Source organism: Carex rostrata, chromosome 26 (assembly GCF_964058835.1).
Source record: "Carex rostrata chromosome 26, lpCarRost1.2, whole genome shotgun sequence".
NCBI classification, from domain to species: Eukaryota; Viridiplantae; Streptophyta; class Magnoliopsida; order Poales; family Cyperaceae; genus Carex; species Carex rostrata.
The window spans coordinates 4,741,559-4,761,292 of NC_135943.1; the positions used below are offsets into that span (position 1 = coordinate 4,741,559).

At 35.4% G+C, this 19,734-nt stretch overlaps 1 protein-coding gene and 1 pseudogene across 9 annotated transcripts in view; both read right to left on the bottom strand.

Annotated features, from left to right (window-relative positions):
- Positions 1-19,734, bottom strand: part of LOC144544166 (putative protein phosphatase 2C 67) — a 70,528-nt pseudogene that overhangs the window by 43,499 nt on the left and 7,295 nt on the right. The gene's annotated exons all lie outside the window — the stretch shown is intronic.
- LOC144544164 (LOW protein: PPR containing protein) lies at positions 548-17,905 on the bottom strand. Of its 8 annotated transcripts, none has more exons than XM_078292580.1 (5): positions 17,462-17,899; positions 12,285-12,449; positions 11,308-11,463; positions 10,460-10,558; positions 548-600 (listed from the first exon to the last, which is right to left on the bottom strand). In XM_078292580.1, exons 1-4 carry the CDS (start codon positions 17,792-17,794, stop codon positions 10,478-10,480), a joined length of 735 nt encoding a protein of 244 aa, XP_078148706.1. In that variant the 5' UTR covers positions 17,795-17,899; the 3' UTR covers positions 548-600; positions 10,460-10,477. The 8 variants fall into 8 exon arrangements, 6 of the variants coding, with proteins under 6 accessions (XP_078148706.1, XP_078148705.1, XP_078148704.1 ...); XM_078292579.1 differs by lacking the exon at positions 548-600 and adding an exon at positions 10,034-10,247; XR_013508157.1 differs by lacking the exons at positions 548-600; positions 10,460-10,558; positions 11,308-11,463 and adding exons at positions 13,662-13,838; positions 15,178-16,296 and having other exon boundaries at positions 12,315-12,449; positions 17,462-17,905.

Consider the following 19,734-nt stretch of genomic DNA (forward strand, 5'->3'; position numbering starts at 1 on the left):
ATGACAACATTGAACATCATTTCATTTCAATTCAAATAAAAAGATATTAAGAATGTTTGGTCATATAAAGTGCAGGAATGTGAATAATTATCTTCTAATTAAATGTTGCAAGAAACGTGAAAATTAGACTAGGGAAAAATTGTTGATGAATTTAACAAACAATTTCAATAAACATGCACATTTAAGGTTAATTCAATAAATTAATACAATTAATGAATACAATTCAAATTTGGGAATTAAATTTGAATAATATCAATTCATATTTAAGAAATTGGAAATTAGTAATTCAAATTGATGCATCAATGTGAATAGAAAACTTACTAAATAAGAAAAGTAATGAATCAAATAATTTTTCTAGAGTAACTTGATGAATTTAATGAACAATTATATCGAAATTCAGAAATGGACTTTGAATTAGTGAATGTTCGAATCAATGAATTCATTTTCAATTAAAGAGAACAATGTAAGACATTCAAAAAAAAAAAAAAAACTATTCTCGCTATTTCCCTATCACATGTTGATCACTATATGCTGATTTCAATAACATTTCTTCTAATATTGGCAAAGTTTTCATTCAAAGAGTGTTCAAAACTATTAACCCTTTTATGCGAATATGCTCTTTTCTTTTCTTTTTTTCTTTAAGACCATGTTTAATGAAAAAATAAAGTGAATGTACAACAGTACAAGGGAACAATTTCATGACATTGTTTGGTACAAAAATAACTCTTATATCATGTTTGGTAGAGAAATAAGGTGGATAAGGTGATAACTCTTTGTCTCTACATAATAGGAGTTGTCATTTTATTTAGGAAGCTGATATGAGTACCCGCGCTACAGTACCTGTACAGTATCCGCATCTAAACTGTTATAACTGTTTGTGGGGACCAAACTGCCATAACTGCACTTCAGATCTGTAACTTTTTTTTAATATTAATAGTCAAATCTTGAAGTATGTAGTCCAAATAACACAAGTATTTATATCTATATAGTAAACAATGTAAATGATAAATTAATTATTTTTAAATAATCGTACTTGCACTTTTTTTTGAAATTTTTGATGTCGTACCCGCATCTAAACTGTCATAATTGCTTGTGGGGACCGCAACTGTTCCAGATCTGTAACTTTATTTTAAAATATTAATAGTCAAATTTTGAAGTATATAGTTTAAAGAACACAAGTATTTATATCTATATAATAAACAATGTAAATGATAAATTAATTATTTTTAAATAATCGTACCCGCACCTAAACTGCCATAATTGCTTGTGGGGTCCGCAACCGTTCCAGATCTATTTAATATTAATAGTCAAATCTTGAAGTATATAGTTCAAAGAACACAAGTATTTATATCTATATAGTAAACAATGTTGTAATTTTTACATAACTGCTTGTGGGGACCTAAACTGCCATAATGTTGTAATTGGATCCCTCCTCTTTTTACATATGACACTGAAAGTATTAATATCTAAGTATTGAAAGTATTTATATCTATGCACTAAAGCATTTATTTTTATGAGGTCAACTATTTTTGTTAGAGAAATATTGACGCGGAATTAGTGCCGAGGCTTTAAAAGGGTGCTGCTGGGATTTTAGAATAATAATTAGTTGAGACTATATAATATCTTTTTAGAATAATAATTAGTGGACACAATATAATTAGTAGGAACCATAATACATTATTCCTCTAAATGCAGTTACTGTAGCGCGGATACACAAATGATTATTCTTTTATTTAATGTGACAAGAGTTATCCTCTTATTTTTATTTTATTTTTCTCTATCAGATATAGTTTAAAGAAAAGGTAAGAGAGTGAGTTATAAGAAAGCTATTTCATAAATATTATTTCTCAATATTTAACAAACTTTTTCAATGAGACATCTTATATTACCTTTTATATGTATCTATTCATTTTTCTATTAAAATATAATAATATATTGATAAAAAAAAGTATGTCTAAATATTATTTTTCTCAAGTTTAAATTATGTAAAATTTTGATCAGTGTATGGTTGAATTCGTAAAATTTTTGCGAGATTGTACAAATTTACATAGAATTCACTCTTTACAACATGAACTATATACAAATTAAATTTGTAAAATGTGAATCATATAATTATCTAGGGCTGAACATATTTATATAGGATTCAAACAAAATTAACAAGAAAACCTCGTACAAATTTGTTTAATCAAATATGAACAGTACAACTTGGTTTTGTGTAGGATTAACGTTTATTCCACGAATTAGCTCCATAGTCCATCAGTACAATAAAAATATAAAAATCAATAAGAAGTTTTCTAATTAACAACTATATTAACCATATATCATTTTCTGAAAAGTCCTAGAAAATAACCACATGCCAAATTTGATCCTATTAAAATAATATAAATATTCATTGAATAATTAAATTTTCGATCATAATACTGAAGCAAGCTATATATGCAATCATATTTATTTCTTGCGTTAAATGGTCAGTGAATGGATGCATGCAATTTCAACTTGATTTAAAACAAAATACATGTTAAATGTTTCAACATTAGCTTTACTCCAAGAAAGCACCAAAGTCATAGCGTCAAAAAATAAACATAATTGTATTTTGCATATGTACGCAAGTCATAGCGTCGAATGAATAGAATCAGTAGATGCATCCTTTGTTCTTCAAAAAGTACGACGGTATCCCTTGATAATATCCTCGATCCAACCAATTCAATTAACTTCTTTGAAGGATTCCCTGCTCGCACCAACCAAGGTTGCTTAATTATCTTCCGCAATTCTAATAACACAAGTATAAAATTGAGCAACATGAACAAATATTGCAATTTTCAAGAGAAGGAAGAAAAAGGGTACTCACCTTTTACCTTGAAAGATACGTTCAGCTCTGGGTAAACCCGTCACCTTTTACAGGACTATATGAAATCACAACAAGTAAATATATGGATTTATGATCGTAAAAACAAGAAAAGGCGTCAAGTAACTCTATATAAAGGGATCAAAGAAAGAAATTCGGGATAGAGATTGCATATTTTGTCAACAAGATCAGAAAATTTTGCGATTGCTTCCTCACACAAGTTTCAACCCCTTGCAGATAGATTCTTGTACTGTTGTACAGCAGTACATTGCTCAAGTGACATCCCTCACATCAACACAAACTATGTACAGATCCTCCATCAGTACCTGGAATCAGATGGTGAGAATTCACCCTCTATTCCAATGGTGTATTCAATGGTAGATTGGCGATGGTAGAACAGTGTCATACTGGTACAATTCATGGGTGGAGCACCTATTAAACCTTGGGAATGTTGAAAATAGTAAACTTAATATATTTAATAGTGAAAGAGAGAACACTATGACAGAAATTTATCTTCTAATATCAATATTACTCTCTTACATTCAAAAGACTCCTTACACATTATATAGACTCATAGGAACTTTTTACACACTCCACTAACACTAAATGACATTTAATCCTCTCATTAACTCTTTCTATTTCCTATACACGTTTTTTCATCTTTCAAGACAATTTAGAAGACTACAACATGCATCTAGACAATTCCAATACATTCATGACAATTCATTCACACATTAACTAATACATTTGACTAATTGACCAACTAATTAAGTTTACTATTTTCAACATCCCTCCTTAAACTTAATTATCTTCCTTCTCACATTCCAAGCAATTTCTTGAATTTTTCGAAAAGTTCGCTTGGTAGCGGTTTTGTGAAAATATCCGCCAATTGATCACGACTCAACAAAACCATTCCATTCAATTAATTTGTTATATTTATACAAGAAGAAACCATCCTGTAGCACGCACAAAGGGGAAAATTGCAACTCACACAGATAATTAATGAGGAAATGTTAGGTTTATCTTCAAAGTACAAAAGCAAAACTAGAAAACAGAGAAGAAGAACAATTGATTTTTATCGTGGTATCTCCCGAAGGAACTACTCCACGGGCCTGAAGACCTCTCCATGAGGTAGCTCGGTCAGCCGTCCCAAGCAACAATTCCACTATTCCATGATTCATTCCTTTTTGGCGGAGCAGCCGTTACATATTTATTACAATTTCTTTCTTTTCTTTTCCTTCCTAGATCTAAGCCTTTAGTTCTTTTGCTTTATTTTTTATTTTTCCATTTACAAGGTTAAAATGGAGAAAATCCAGCATATGATGATCTAATCAAGCTGCATCAACAGTTATAAATTATAGTCAAAATAGCTAAACTAAAGATTATAGTAACAATAAAAAATAAGAAATTAAGACAAAAAGTTCAATTGCTATTTATATATTCATGCTTGAGCATTTGTAATATATATAACAGAATAATAGTAGGAGATAAGTATGCTATTCAAAACAGTAATTGTTTTTCTTCTTTTTTTTTATGCTTCTGTCTGGAACTATAGAAGGATAAGTGTCACGGACTTTTTGTTTTTTAAACATTACCATAGTGGTACAAATTAACATATACATGAATACGTGCATGAAAAAGGAAAGGAAGAAGAGAGGAGATCCATACCAGGTACCCTGCATTGTCTTCTTCTACAAAATCGTTCATTGACAGCAAAGAACTATTAAAATACACCTTAGGTATCTGAGCAAGTTTAGGCCAATCTTGATCTGATTTTTGGCACCTCGTCCACAACTCTGGACTGCCACGTTGAATGGATAATCTTTGGAGGAAAGGCGGAAGATCTGGCAGGGACTGCAATTCTGAACAATCTTCAATGGTCAATTCTTTGACAGTAGAGAGGCTCCTTAATGGATCTACAGAGAGAAGGAAGGGATTATCTATGACAAGCTCATCCACGGAGAACAGAGGTTGTGGTCGAGCTGAAATGGATCTGTCTTCTTCCTTCCTTTCAGTCTCATCTTTATTCAATAGTAACGGATCAGGAATTGCTCGAGATAACTGGTTACGTCCACGAACTTCCAGAAATTCTATACAAGAGAGGCCAACTAAGCTCTCAAGGGATGTCAAGACTATACAATCTTCAAGGGTTAGTCTTTGTAGTATTTTCCATCTACTAAACACTTCTTTCGAAGGAAGACCTGTAAATTCTAGACACCCACGCAACTCCAATCCAATGAGAGAATGAATGCCTTTAAGAGCTTTTGACAAATTAGTTTCGAAATGACCACAACGTGAAATACTAAGCTTTTGTAGTGCAGAAGGGAGAAAGCATTCTTCTTTCACCATTATATTTGGACATCCAACTATCTTCAAACTTTTCAGTGAAATAAATTTATTGAAACCTCCTGGTGGCAAGTGCATCAGTTTCGCACAATTATAAATTTCTAGTTCTTCCAGATCCACAAATCGTTCAGGGTTTTGGAACAAACCTTCACTTAATGACACAAAATTTTCACATTCAATTATTGACATAATAGCAAGAGCTGGTATGCTCCTTGATTTGCTGCTTTGATCATTCCAAATGTTTGGCAGAGCATTCAATCCCAATACTTTCAATGTCACTTCCTTGACACCAATGGGAATAGGAGGCAAAGCTTGCAACTCTGGGCAATTAAAAACATCGAGTTTTCTCAAACAATGCATCCATTTATTAGGTTGCTTTACCAAACACCATTTTTTTATTGCTCTCATCCTGCAAATGTAGAGCCATTCCAGAGATGGAAAGGCATCTCCTGTAGATGAGAGGTTGCATTCATGAATGATACTCTCTAATGCATTCATATCACGGAAATCTATATACTTTAGGAGACGTAGTTCCTCCAAACAAGGTAAGTGCGTGAAGTTACAACACTGAAGTTTTAAACGTACCAGATTTGTAAGAGCTTGTGCTCTGAACCAAATAGGAGGTCTTCCAGTACACTCGTAGAAAAGTACTACCAACTCCTTCAAACTAGTATGCGGTTGAAGGTGATCAAGGAAACCACCATTTGCCTGCTTATTTGGGCTTCTGCGACCCCATGTTAAACTCAGTGTATGAAGATTAACCTTGTCTTTCAAGTTGGCTTGGATAACTTCCTCACGACTCCCTACTTCTTGAATTCCACTAATATATAACTCCCGAAGTTCTCTCATACCACTTAGCTCGCATATTTTAAATCCATTATCCTTGCCCACACTAAAAGACAACTCTTGTAGTGAAGTGAGTCTTCCTATACTAGCAATTCTGGTTGACAACCACCTTGGTGCAATGAGATGCCTCAGATTGAAAAGCATACCCAAGGCATCTGCCTGTTTTATTTGACTACTCCCAGAATCTTTGTAAACCATGGTTTCTAGAAGATAAAGCCTGGAAATAAATTTCGGCAATGCACTCATTCTAGTGGAATTAAGACTCAAGTAACGAAGGTGCAATAATTTTTCAGCACTAATATCAGCAAATTCACTCAAGTTATGAGCAAACAATACTAAAAGCCGAAGACTTTCCATTCCTTTCAGCATTTCAGTAACAAGTGAATCTTGTTCGGGATGATAAGATTCATCAATATCTAGAACGAGAGAGCGTAAGTTCTTTAAACCAGAAATGCTCAACTCACAAGGACCATCAATATGGGCACACAAATGGCGAACTGTATTTGGAACATACACCAATTTGTTTGTACTAGTTCTCAGGCATTCTCCTTGAGAAACAAGTGTCGAAAGGTCATGTATCAAATCATGCATCACAAATTCATTTTTATAATTAGTATACATGTTAGGTCGCGGGCTGAAAATTGATTTACTTACCATATCATCAAAGCATTTGGACCCTACATCCTCTGGTTTCATTGTGCCATTGACGCTCTGGGGCACCATACCTAGAGCAATCCACATGTTAATTAAATCATTCTTATTAAAGAGATGATCTTGGGGGAATATGCTACAAAATGAAAAGCATTGTCTCATATGTGGGGATAAATATTGATATGTTAATCTCAAAGCTGGCATGATGTCATTATTCCCTTGCTTTAAACTCCATAAGTCACTATCTAATACACTGGTCCAATGATCCTCATCTAGATTAGAGCATAATATTCCTCCTACCGTCTTTGCTGCTAGAGGGATCCCTTCTAGTTTTTTCACAATATCTCTTCCAATTTCCACCAACTCCTTATGATAATCGGGGTCTTCGCCCGCAAAAGCACACTCCTTGAAAAGATCCCACATATCACATTCACTCAAACCCTCCAAATTAATTGAATCCAATAGGTTTGGTCCAATCAATGTGGTAACTGATTTCATTCGGGCTGTTAATAACATCATGCTCCCTTCCTTTCCATTTTTTAATGGAGCTATAAGTTTTTCCCAATCTTCTTTGTTGTTATCATTCCATGCATCATCAAAAACAACCAAAAACCTCTTAGACTCCAATTTCTCTGTAAGTTTGTTTTGAGTCAAATCAAAACTATCAAAATTATTTGCTCTCTGCCCAAAAGCAGATTCATACAACTTCTTTGTAAGCAAGAACAAATCAAAGTTGTTAGAGATACAAACCCACAACCTCAACTCAAAGTTCTTCTCGACGATCGGATCATTATACACAAGTTGAGCAAGAGTAGTCTTGCCAACTCCTCCGACCCCTATAATGGGCAATACTACAAAATTGTTTTCCTCGATGTTGCAATTGGGGTTCAACAACTTCTTAATTATATCCTCCTTCTCTTCCTGCCTACCAAATACATGATTTCGGAAATTAAAAAATGAGGTGGTTTCACGGCTGTTGATGACCAACTTAACCTTTTTCTTTTGATGTGAGACCAGGTTTTGCACGAGCATGGAAAAAAGCCCGACATCCTCAGCAACCTCATCTATTGCCTTCACAGCTTTCTTTAAACTCTTTAAAAAGGGGTCCTCATCAACTGCACCTAAACAAAAAATTCTAAAATTATTAGTGATTTCCTCCACTTTTAACCTCTTGTTGACCTTGTTTTCCTCAGCCTCCACGTATAACCTCTTGTTGAACTTGTTTTTCTCAGCCTCTACTTTTTCCTTCTCATAGTTGTACTTTATCTCGTCCATCACGTCATCAGCCTGGTCGGCAGCATCCCTCAGCTGCCACAACCACTTCTCCAGTGCAGGGTTCTCTTCCCGGATCAGCCCCTGGTCTACGGTTTTCACCACCTCTTGGATATTTGGTAGGCCATTCTCAAGCCGTGCCACAAGCTCGTCCTTCAGGCCTAGCTGCATCTTTTGGTCCTTAGCATAGTTGATGAGCTTGGAGATGACCGTGCTTGCAAGCCACCCACCAACAACAAATCCCACCTCCATTGAGATCTCAGAATTTCAGAGAGCAATGAGAAAGAAATAACAATTGACTTTTGATACTATTGTTTAGAAGTAGATGAAGAAAAACTAGGCTGAAACTATGTTCATTATGCATAGTTTAATTATTATTTTTAAGTCATCTTGGCACGATGCCACTATTGCAAATAATATTAATTAGAAAATTTAGGTCAATGTATGTCTTCCTTCTCGTGAGGGAGTTCACATGTCACATTTAAATACTTAATGTGCACAGAATCAGTCACATGATACCTGCTGTAATTCACCAATGATTTGTCACCGTGTCATTGAGCCTAACCCATCAATTGTACTTTATAGCCTAATCTATCATTTATTGGCCCCATCAATTGCTGAATTATATACTAAATGCGACGGGCAAACTTATTTCAATTTTAATTCACATATTGTATCTATGATGTATATCCACAAAGATGAGAAGAAATCCAACTGTATATGGTGATAGCTAGATGAGCGTACATATAAAAATTGAAAATGTTGTGTTCTGCCAGAAAAGCCGCCGGGCCTGTTAATGAGCCGGGTCTGAATTAAAACAACACACGATCAATAATAATAAAAAGTTCTCTGTGCTCGAATAGAAATGTTTCATCCATGAATATATAAAAACTTATTACACAGCGCATGCTACCTAATTTCAAGTTTTCAACTACAACTCAAAAAGAGTCTGGGGTTCACACTCATATCCAGGTTTTTTTGTAATATTATATGTAATTTCATCTCTCACTTTTTAAATAATCTCCAATTATTTTTTGTTTAATTAAAAAAAATGAATGAGTATAAATTTATTGGCGCAATAACTAAGTGTCTTGAGCAATAGTCAAGTGTGCCTTTTAATTTTTTTTTTTTAAAAACGAGTCTGTAATGTCAAGACGAGTGTCAATAGCTGTCAAACGCATTTTAACTTGGTTAATATCACGTGACAACTATCAACAGAATGTCTTAACTCAAAGAGACAAGTCTGCATTGATCCTACAGACAAATATTTTTTTTTTTTAAGGATAGTGGTATTAAGTGTCAATTAATAATTTTATTGATAAAAAAAACGAACTTACAACGAGTCAAATGACTCTCCAATACAAAATCTAATTTTTTATTCTCACAAAATTCACAAAATTACTCAAAATAACTCTAATCTTCTAGTCTCACTTATATATACTAATTATTAATTTATCTATTATCTTAAACCCTATCACTCTCTATAATTGAATCTGCTCTTTCGACTGCCATCGCGCTCCAAATTCCAAATCTACTCACCGGCGCTCCGATCGAGAGGGCGTAGAGATTCAATATTCCGAGCTCCAATAATACCACACTTTCAGTTCTGATCAGCTCCACTCGGTTCTGGTTCCTCCCCTCTCTCATTCTCCGCTCCGCTCCAGAAAGTAGAGCCGAGAGAGAGGGGAGCTATGTCAAAAGTGAGATCTAGAAGAGTGAAAAGAACAAACTAGAGGAGAAAAGAGTAGGGGAGGAGAAATGACAACGGCAACGGTTAGGGTTTTGAAATCACCCCCCTAGAGACAAATATACATCAACACAATATGTAGACATGCATTTCACGATGCGTAAAAAGTACATAAAAATGTTGTTGATCATCGAACCTTTTTAAAGAACATTTTAAGCCAATCACATATGTGAAAGAGCAATATTATCTTCTCACTGGAGAGAAAAAGTGAAACATGTGTTGTTTTTACTAATAATAAAAGAGTAGGCTACAGTCGATAATTAGCATTTTCTTGAATATAATTAGAGTGATCCAATACCAAGAGTTAACAACAGTCTAATGATAATTAAGCAATTTATTTATTTACAAATTTTATAAATATCATACAACTCATGCATACAAAAAATTATATCATTTTGAATTTATTTTGGTATGCGTCAGGAGTTAACAAAATCAACAGACCAAATTTTGGTACTTTAATTCCTACCTATTAAAATGAACAGCCTCAGATGCCGCAATATTTAGCAGAAATCCTTTCGGCCTCTCCCCTTCAACGACTCCCTAATTAAGGAATTATAAAACAAAGTGATATTTTATTACCATATTGCCGGATAACTCAGATTTAAAAGTCAAATGTCTTTGAAACTCATACAGGAACAAAGAAAATGTCTTTCCAATTTGCAAAACAGTTGCGAAAAAATGTTATTTTTCAACTTGATGGATTATACTTGCTGTTGGAACAAATATAATATACAATAACATGGTTAATATACCTTCATGTACTTGAAACTTCATGGATCAGCCATCCCAAGGTGATGCCTCACCTCCGGCATTGATCTGAACTTCTTCCTGGTTCCTGGTTCGATGAAAAACTGTAATGAACAAGAATGATAAAATTAGCAATGAGAAACATTTCTTTAAGCAAGTTTCAGTTTTATTTTCCTCCAGGACACTATATTTCAAAATCACTCTTTTGAAAAATCAATGACATGAAACTTAACATGACCCGAGCTCAATGAACTGCAATAGGGATCCTGACTAGCCCTGATCCTGAGTTTACCGAACCAGTGTAGACCTGATACATAATAAGACCCACCAGATGCAGACACCTGACATGCTCAACTCAACTAACTGCCCAATTTGACCAGAAAAAAACTTGATGCATACTCCAAAATCAATTTTATAAATATAACCCGAAGCAATCTCATTGACATATACCTCAACTTTCTTGCCACAAGATCTGAATGACCAGAGACCAAAATGACATGAACATGAAATGACCCTAACTAGAGAGGATACGAACCCGGATCATGCAAAGCTGATGCTAACCAAGACGATAAAAATCTGAACAGGTGACTCAAGATCAAAACGTCCCGAGCCTACAAAAACCTATATAGCTTTGCAATTCTTTCAAGTGCAGGCAAAATTGCTTTAACACAGAAACATAAACATTCTTCCAAGGAATGGCATTAGATTGTAGTTCAATTAAATTTGGTCTTGAAACCATCAGATGACTGAGAAATCATTCCTAGTAGTCAGCACTACTGTGTACAACACATCAGGTTTGGTTTCTATTTTGCAATAGGGTCCAAAGGAAATGGATAAGACAAGTTTATAGTACCTTGTATGTTTTCCCTGCAGACTTGCCAGAAAGCCTGACATGTTCCTGCACTGTCCAACCATCAGGCAAATCTTGCAGCCTCTTGTAGCTCCTCCTCTTTGGTGATGGGCCGCTAGTTTCTCCAGGCATAGAGGGGAAAAAAGGTTCCCCAGAAATCTACATGAAATATAAAATATTATCATTATTAAACTTGTACAACCCCAAAGTCTTTAAGGAAAGCAAATATATCATTCGATGTACATACAAGTTGCATTTGTCCTGTTTGGATTTTCAAGTAGTCTTATCCGCATATATACTCTGCATCTTGGTAACATTCAATTAATCTGTATATATATATATATATATATATATATATTTTTTTTTTGTTGCAGAAAGTAAAAGGATACGTTATAATTATATTGACAACAAACTAATTTGACAACTGTGTCAACCAACTAAACAGTTATAAAAAAGGTAAAGTTGGGTAAAATTACAGATAATCGCCTCCATAGTTTAGATCTGATATGTAAATTTGATGCAATATGAAAAATGGATTGATCATCCATAGAAATAGTTGAAGGTTCAGTTTCATTGTCCCTAGAATAATGATCAAAAATTCTCAAATTACACCAAATTTTAAACACAACCAATCTAAACTAAAAAGAACATATGTACAATTTATTTTAGTGATTCTGGTAAGCATTTTGTTGGTTGTCATTGTTGCCAATAATCCCTAGCCAAAGTCTTCAAGACAGATTACAAATCTTGTGCCCAACTTTCAGACTGTATTAAGATTTCACGAATTATCTAAAACACTAAAAGCTCTACTTCATGGAAAAGTTACAATGGTGACCCTAATCTAAATAATATTTTCTTAAGCTTTGCAAGTATAGATAAGGTCAAATTTTAGGTTTTAGTAAATCATATCGAGTAATTATAGCAGTGCAGCACAGGAATTGTACTTCTTTGATACAAGTACATGGAAAAATTACACTCACCTCAATTAAGGTGGGTCCACCCGTGGGTTGACCATCATTGTGTTCTTCTGTTGAGATGCGGATATTCTCGGATGACAGTACTGGTAAGTGCCCAGCATCATAATCAGCAGGGGTGCTGTTTAAATCAATGTACTCTTTGTTGAGGTTGAAGTTCTGCATCACTAGCTGCATAAACATATATAGTAAAAAAAACTACAAGGATATAACTTACCAACTACAAATTCATATAACTAAAGGAAATTGAGTTTGAGTCATATTAAAAGAATTTGAATTGATGGCACATCAAATACAACACAGGAACATTAACCGTGTTAGAAATCATCATAAAAATTCTCCAATTTCAGATGCTAAAGCTAACCATAACCAGAATTTGATTATTGGGAATGTGATATTAGAGGGAAGGGCCTGGTTCTCAGTCTTCAGAGAACAAAGGATTTTTTTTATTTAGGACAAGACAAACGGTTTCAAATGAAGAAAGTAGCCCCCAATTGATTTTTATGAAAAGCAACTCCACAGTACAATTGGTATGGTGGAAGATGGGGGAGTGTTTAAAAATGCTCTCCACCCAATTGTGGTGCACCTGTGAAATGCTATCCACCGCACTATTGATACGGTGGATAAAAACCCTCCCATCTTCCACCGTACCAATTGTACGGTGGAGTTGCTTTTCCTAAAAATCAATTGGGGACTGTTGTTTTCATTTGAAACAGTTTGTCTTTTCCTAAATAAAAACACAAATCTAGAACAAAAGTAGGACAAATTTGAAATGATCAATATAATGGACATGGCACTCTTATCTCTAAAATAAGCAAATTACCAACACCCAAAACATGCAAGTACCGGCAAAACCTGATCTGACACAAGAAAAACTGCCTTGCTCTTAAAATCTGAATCCACAAAATTTGTAAAATCAATTTACCCAGACCAAACCTAAAAGATCTATATATAAATATGCTCAAGAAAAATGCATCCAAATCCAAAATATTTTACCAGTAAACCCTAAACACAGTGAAGTATTACAAATATGCTATTTAATTTGTATAATTTCTTTCAGAAGAGAAATCAAGAAATATTATTGGGAAATACCTTACAGACGACAAGGATTTGAGTGGAGATAGAAACTGAGGGGCCAAGCGGTCGAGGGAGCAAGCAAGGCAGAGAGAGAGAGAGAGAGAGAGAATTTGAAAAGTGAGAGGGGGAGAGAGTTCTTGACAGCCGCCACCAAGCCTTCTCAAAAAAGAGAAGGGAGAGAGAGAGAGTTTGAAAAAGCGAGAGGGAAGAGAGGGGGGGGGGGGGGGGGGGGGGGGGGGGGGGCGGTTACTAAACCATAAATGCTAATACATTGAAATTAACGAAATCAATTTTAGATTAAATTACCTTTTTTACCATAAAATTGCTGATGCAGTGCAATCCGATTTGCAACTATGACTTGCAATGATACAGTGCCCGACATCTATGCCCTCTCCTACAAGATCTGCACAAGTGCAGAGAGTTACCAAACTGGAAAAGGCAGAGGGAGAAGGTCCGCCGGAGCACCAATATGACAATCTTTTCCTATTTGCAAACAGAGTGGTAAATTTTTAGTCTGGACAAAAAGGTACCACACGGGAACAAAACCACTGGAGGGGGCAGTGCTGTCAAAAGCTATATAAGTTCAAAATTTAATTAAAAAAACCTCATAACATTTTATTACACATTGGAAGAAAAAAATAAAGAAAATATATTTTTGTACTCGTACCAAGAAATAGGCATAGGTACAATACATGTTTGCTAGATACATTGTTACTAAAATGTACTTTATAGGTATATGCTTTTCTTTACTGTTTTACCCCTAACTACTGAACTTGATTCAATTAGGATCTTACAAAAATTTCGTGTAACATCAACTCCCTCAACTATTGCACTTGGTTTTGACCAACACCCAGTTCAATAAAAAGAACATGATGTGGCACAACATGATCAATCATTTGAATGCAACACTTATCATGTCGTCAAAATGGTGCCACGTCATGACTCGCACATGTCACATCATCATTTTTAATCTCTAACAAAATGAACGGCTTGAGTGACCAAATGGAATATTTTAGTAGACCAACTGAACCAAAAATAAGAGTTCCCGCGGCTCAATTGAACCAAGTTCAATAGTTCAAATCCTCAAGTTGTGAAGCATTAGAAAAAGAAAAAAAAAATCAGAGAGACAACACAAGACAACACTAGAAAAATGAGTGGTCAAGGCTATATCACTATGGTTTAGCCCTTCTACAAATGGGAACAAGTTGTCATGTAACAAAGAATTTGGTAAAAGAGGAAAACAAACAGCAACCAAATGAGGTATACCTAGTTAAAGCAGCAAATGGGTAAATGTGGAAGGATTGTAACTTTCCGATAGAGAAATCTAATCTCTAATTAAAGGTGCTTCGAAGGGCATAACACAATTCTATTCACAGATATTGCAATACAAAATAGTTTTAATTTCAAGGATTCTATTTATAGAAAAAGAAAAATGTATATACATCATTACATAGGCAAGAGTGTACAACTACAGCAGACGTCCTCAGTTATGACAACACTAAAAAGGGGCGATTAATATTCTTTTGGCCATAAAGGATTAAGGCAATATCCATATCTTAGGCTTCCCACTATACATTAATCAAAAAATGATGACCGACATGTGATCTAGCAAATTTAAATTATTTTTTTTGCCAAAAATTGCAAGTGAGCTCCAACCTACCCAATAAGGTATTTCCATGTCCAGTTAACCCTCGACCATGCAAAAATCTTAAACACAATCATATGTAGTTATGTAGCATCAATTTTAGTTCACTATGCCCCCTCCCCCTCGGGCCCCCCCCCCCCCCCCCCCCCCCACCAATTGCTCTAGACAGTAGCATACCTGCTGATACAAGCAATTTCATACCAACAACTTGTCTCCAACTTCGTTCATGTCAATTTCCAAAGATTTAGCAGCCTCGACCATACCGCAAGAGTCATACACTCGTATCATAGTCTCAAAAGTAATTCTATCAGGCTTACAACTCTTCTTCTTCATTATAGAAAATATTTCTTCCATTATCTTAACCTGCCCAGCTTTACCAAATGCATAAATCACGCAATTAAAAAAGGGTGCATCAAGGGTCACATCAGAATTCTCTGTTTGTCTGATAACACCTGAAATCTTGGATAGCATCCCAGCCTTGCTATACGCATTAACCAATGAACAATAAGTTATGGAATTAGGCTTTATACCTTTCATTTTCATCAAGCGGAAATAATACTCCATTTTCTTAATCTCCCCATTTCTACCAAAGCACTCAATAAGTAAATTAAATGTCACCACCGTAGGAATAAAAAACCGTTTATTCATATACTTTAATACTGAAATCATTTTCCCATATTCACAGACCTTTCCATATGATTTGATCAATACATTAAAAGTTCGCACATCGGGCTCAATACCCATAATTTGAAACTCACCATACCACCTTTCCATTTCATCTATTTTTCCTTTATTGCCAAAAGCCCATAGAACAGAATTCATGGTATACATATCCGGTATGCATTTTGCTTCTTCTAGCATATTAGAAAGGAAACATTCCAGCTCCTCTAGCAAGCCTGCCTTGCCATACCCATCAATAATTGAATTGTATGTAACAATATCACTTTCAATTCCCACATACGACATTTCATCAAGAAGGTGTTGTAGTTGATCAAACCGTTTCAGCCTCACACAGGCGTTAATTAAAACAGTATATGTGTACTCGTCAGGTGGGGATTGCAATATTTTCATCTCATCTAGTATTTTAAATGCCTCTTCTACAAGCCCGCCATGGCCATATGCACCAACAAGAGATGTATATACATCTATGGTCGGTTTGAACCCTTCTGAGCACATTAAATGGAAGATACTTTTGGCTTCTTTGACTCTGCCACATTTGCCAAGCAATGTTATCAGTCTTGCATATGTCTGGGATTTTGGCTTATACCACAGTTGGTTTCGAAGCAATGTGAAGATCTGTAATTAATTGCCAAAAAGAGGGTCTATATGTTAGATTTTGAGAAGAAGAGGGACAACAGTTCAAGTACGGCAATCTTTTTGCAGATATGTGAAAAAACAAATGACACTCGTCAATATAAATATCAATAATTGTCAGAATCAAAACTCAAAACACAAATTATAAAAATACAAATTGAGTATTCATAAAAATATTGTTAGATCTCAGATTGAATTGGCTGGAAAGAACTTGGAAGTAGACAAAGGTGAGTTCTGGAGGAAGTCTGTGACATGGGTTAAGGAATTCAGAGGGACAGTTAAAAAGAAAAAAAGGGGATAACTATTCCCATGGGCTACTACGCCTGCTGATATTGCCTCTTTTATGTTCATTTTGTTCGGTTCTTGGAAGTAGACAAAGGTGAGTTCTGGAGGAAGTCTGTGACATGGGTTAAGGAATTCAGAGGGACAGTTAAAAAGAAAAAAAGGGGATAACTATTCCCATGGGCTACTACGCCTGCTGATATTGCCTCTTTTATGTTCATTTTGTTCGGTTCTAATAGCTGGGTTTGGGCGACTTGTTTTTTGTTATTGAGCTTAGTGTTTATTGAGTAATGAGAGAGCTGTATGATGCCAATGTCCAAGCTAACCTCAGCTTTAAGGGCAATCGTAAAGAAAAGTAGTAGCAGTAAAGAATATAATCAAAAGATACAATCTTCTCAGTTTTAGTTTACGGTTCCACACTTTTTTTTTCTCTTTCTTTAACTTCTTTCTCTTTTGCTGCATTCAATTTGGTCCTTAAAAGTTTTTGCAATTTGTTGGAATAAATAAAAGAATTGGTACTTAACAAATATATCTTAAAAAAAACAATTGAAAATAAATTCACACATTCAGAGGCACTGCCTGTTACAGGGAATTGCATCATAAAAAGCTTATGTTATGTGGCTATACTGAAATTGACCTAAGGGTAAATATGAGATAAGAGGAAGATCACATCTCCCAAGTGAGTCTCCATCTATGAAAGAGATAGCTTGACCAAAGCCTCCATTAAATTAGTATCCAAAAAATGTATTATTGATATCCAGTGCTATAGACAGAAAACCCCATAGAGGTGAAAAATTCACACCTCGAAATGACCTAGCAAGGCCCGAATTAAACACAAACACAAAAAAAAGTAAGAGGTTGGCACCTCAAGAGCAGAATCCCATCTACCATTCGCAATTGCCTCATCAAGCGCTTCCAGAACAGCTCGCGGCGACAACCTCCGTTTCGACTTGGCATTGGCCATGGCTGCAGCCGCTTTTCGGCCTATCCCTAGCAACGCCGCTTCAGTCCTCAGAATTCGCGATAACCCTTCATTCGTGCTGTCTTCTGACAGTTGAGCTTTGTGTTTGCGCTTTCGGTCTTTGGTAGCCATTGCTCGTACAAAAAGAGCGCGCTTTCTTCCAGTGAGGTGGTGGCTAGTTGGTAAGAAGGGGGTGTAAAAAGGGAGGTAAGATGGGGTTGTTGCTGTAGGATGCATCGCTTCAGGCGGAGGCAGAAGTAGAGCAACTTGCGCTACTGTAGCGCATTACCGCTTGCCGCTTGCGCTTGGAATTGGATAGAGCCGAGTGATTTCATCTCTCAGCCCCAGGAATTCACATCCTCTGAGATATCTCATATTTTGCGTGACTTTTTGCAAATTCCGACCGTTTCAAATACGTTCTGCACGAATCTCAAGGCTCAAATAAAACTGGCCCCTACGGTATTCCCGAATAGGCACGGGACACGTCGGTCACGCAAAATATGAGATATCTCAGAGGATAGCACTCAAGACCTCCAGCCTTACCTATTGAGACTGCAGGTGGGGTCGACTTCTTCTAATGTGATATCAACTGTTGGATCAACATCCAACGTATTGATCGTGTTAAGCTATTCTGATATGCGATACAGATTCCTACGACTGCCAAAAAAGCTCGTGTCTCGTGGCCCGCTTGGTATTTATCCATGACTCGATCGGTAACAACTTATTCGTTAGTGGATCGAGTTAAAATTAGTTCGCTCGCTACATACTCGAGCTAGAATTAATGAGTTTGAGTTTGGTCTGGCTCGGCACGAGCTAGCTCGGTCGTTAACGAGCTATTTAATATACATAGTTTAATAGTTTAATCAGATCCGTTCATTTCATTTCAGATTGGGGATATTATGGTCTATGGATGTTATAATCAGTGTTATGGCAATTGCACTTTGGACTGTGTTTAAGTTGATTGGTAATTTTGTATATATGTGTGAATTAATTATAAGCAATTAAGTTAATTTGTATGAATTTGTTTGATTTGGTATGCATGAATTTATTATGTGAATATGTTTGTATGAATTTAAGATTTTGATATATTTGTATGTATGAATTTAGCTGTAAAGTTAATTTATAGTAGTTGATTTGCTTAATTACAATTGAATTAAGAGTATTTCTCAGTAATTAGTCATATAAATATTATTTTGTTTAAGCTATAATTGATAAGATGTGTTATAAAAATTTAAAATATAGCAGGAAAGAAAATATATAAATTTATAAATCTGTCAAACTAGTAACGATTTAGCTCGACTCGCTCGGACAAGCCATGAGTCGGTCTTGAGCAATAATTTTAGCTCGAGACTTAAAATCCATACTCGCTCGCTCAGCTTGATACACCAACAAGTCGAGTACGAGTGTGACCTAACTCGCTCTTTAACAGCTCATTGCCACCCCAAAGTAAATATGGATCAATCTGTACGAATATTAAAGAGACCCGTGCATTGTAAATCGAATTGGATTAGTTCAGAATCTGATTGGACGGTCCGGATCTAAACTCAAATTTTGAGAATGTCCAAAGCAAAGTCAAAACTTTCTCTTTTTTTGCGTGGACATGGCAGGTGAGTCCGATTAACTCAAAAAATATCATATGAGTTAATACATCTGAATTGTCTGATTTTAAACAAAGTTAATCTGATCACAGTCTATAATTAAGAGCTCTTTAATATTACTGTGAATCTAGTCCGTACAAATCTTAAAGTGAATCTCATCAAAAATCAAAGGTTTAAATTAGAATAATAGATTCCAATTATTTCTTTCAAATAACAACAGATTTATTTCCAAAACTTGTATTCATGTGACATGTCCGCTAACGGAACGCTATCTTCTGCGGAGCTGTGTGGAGATTTTAATCTGGTCTGTTTGTTTTGATTGGACGGACTGTCAGATTAAAACAAACGGACCAGATTAAAATCTCCGCACAGCTCTGCAGAAAATACTCCGCAGAGGATACTCTCCCGTCCGCTAACTGGGTTCGTGCACTGTTGCACGTGGTGCCATGCTATCAGCATCCCTGAGTTTATAAACTCGAAGATGTAACATATCAGAGGTACGAGAGTATCTTCATTTCTATAATTACAAAACAATAATCTCTCTTATCATATCAATATTTTTGGAACCAACAGTGGTAC

Bases quoted from the DNA above. Each gene is read 5' to 3' on its own strand.
- LOC144544164 (XM_078292578.1), bottom strand. From the start codon at position 17,794: ATGCATCCTACAGCAACAACCCCATCTTACCTCCCTTTTTACACCCCC. The intron at 16,297-17,461 runs GTGCCAACCTCT...AATTAATTACAG, and splicing joins GATGGGATTCTGCTCTTGAG to ATCTTCACATTGCTTCGAAA.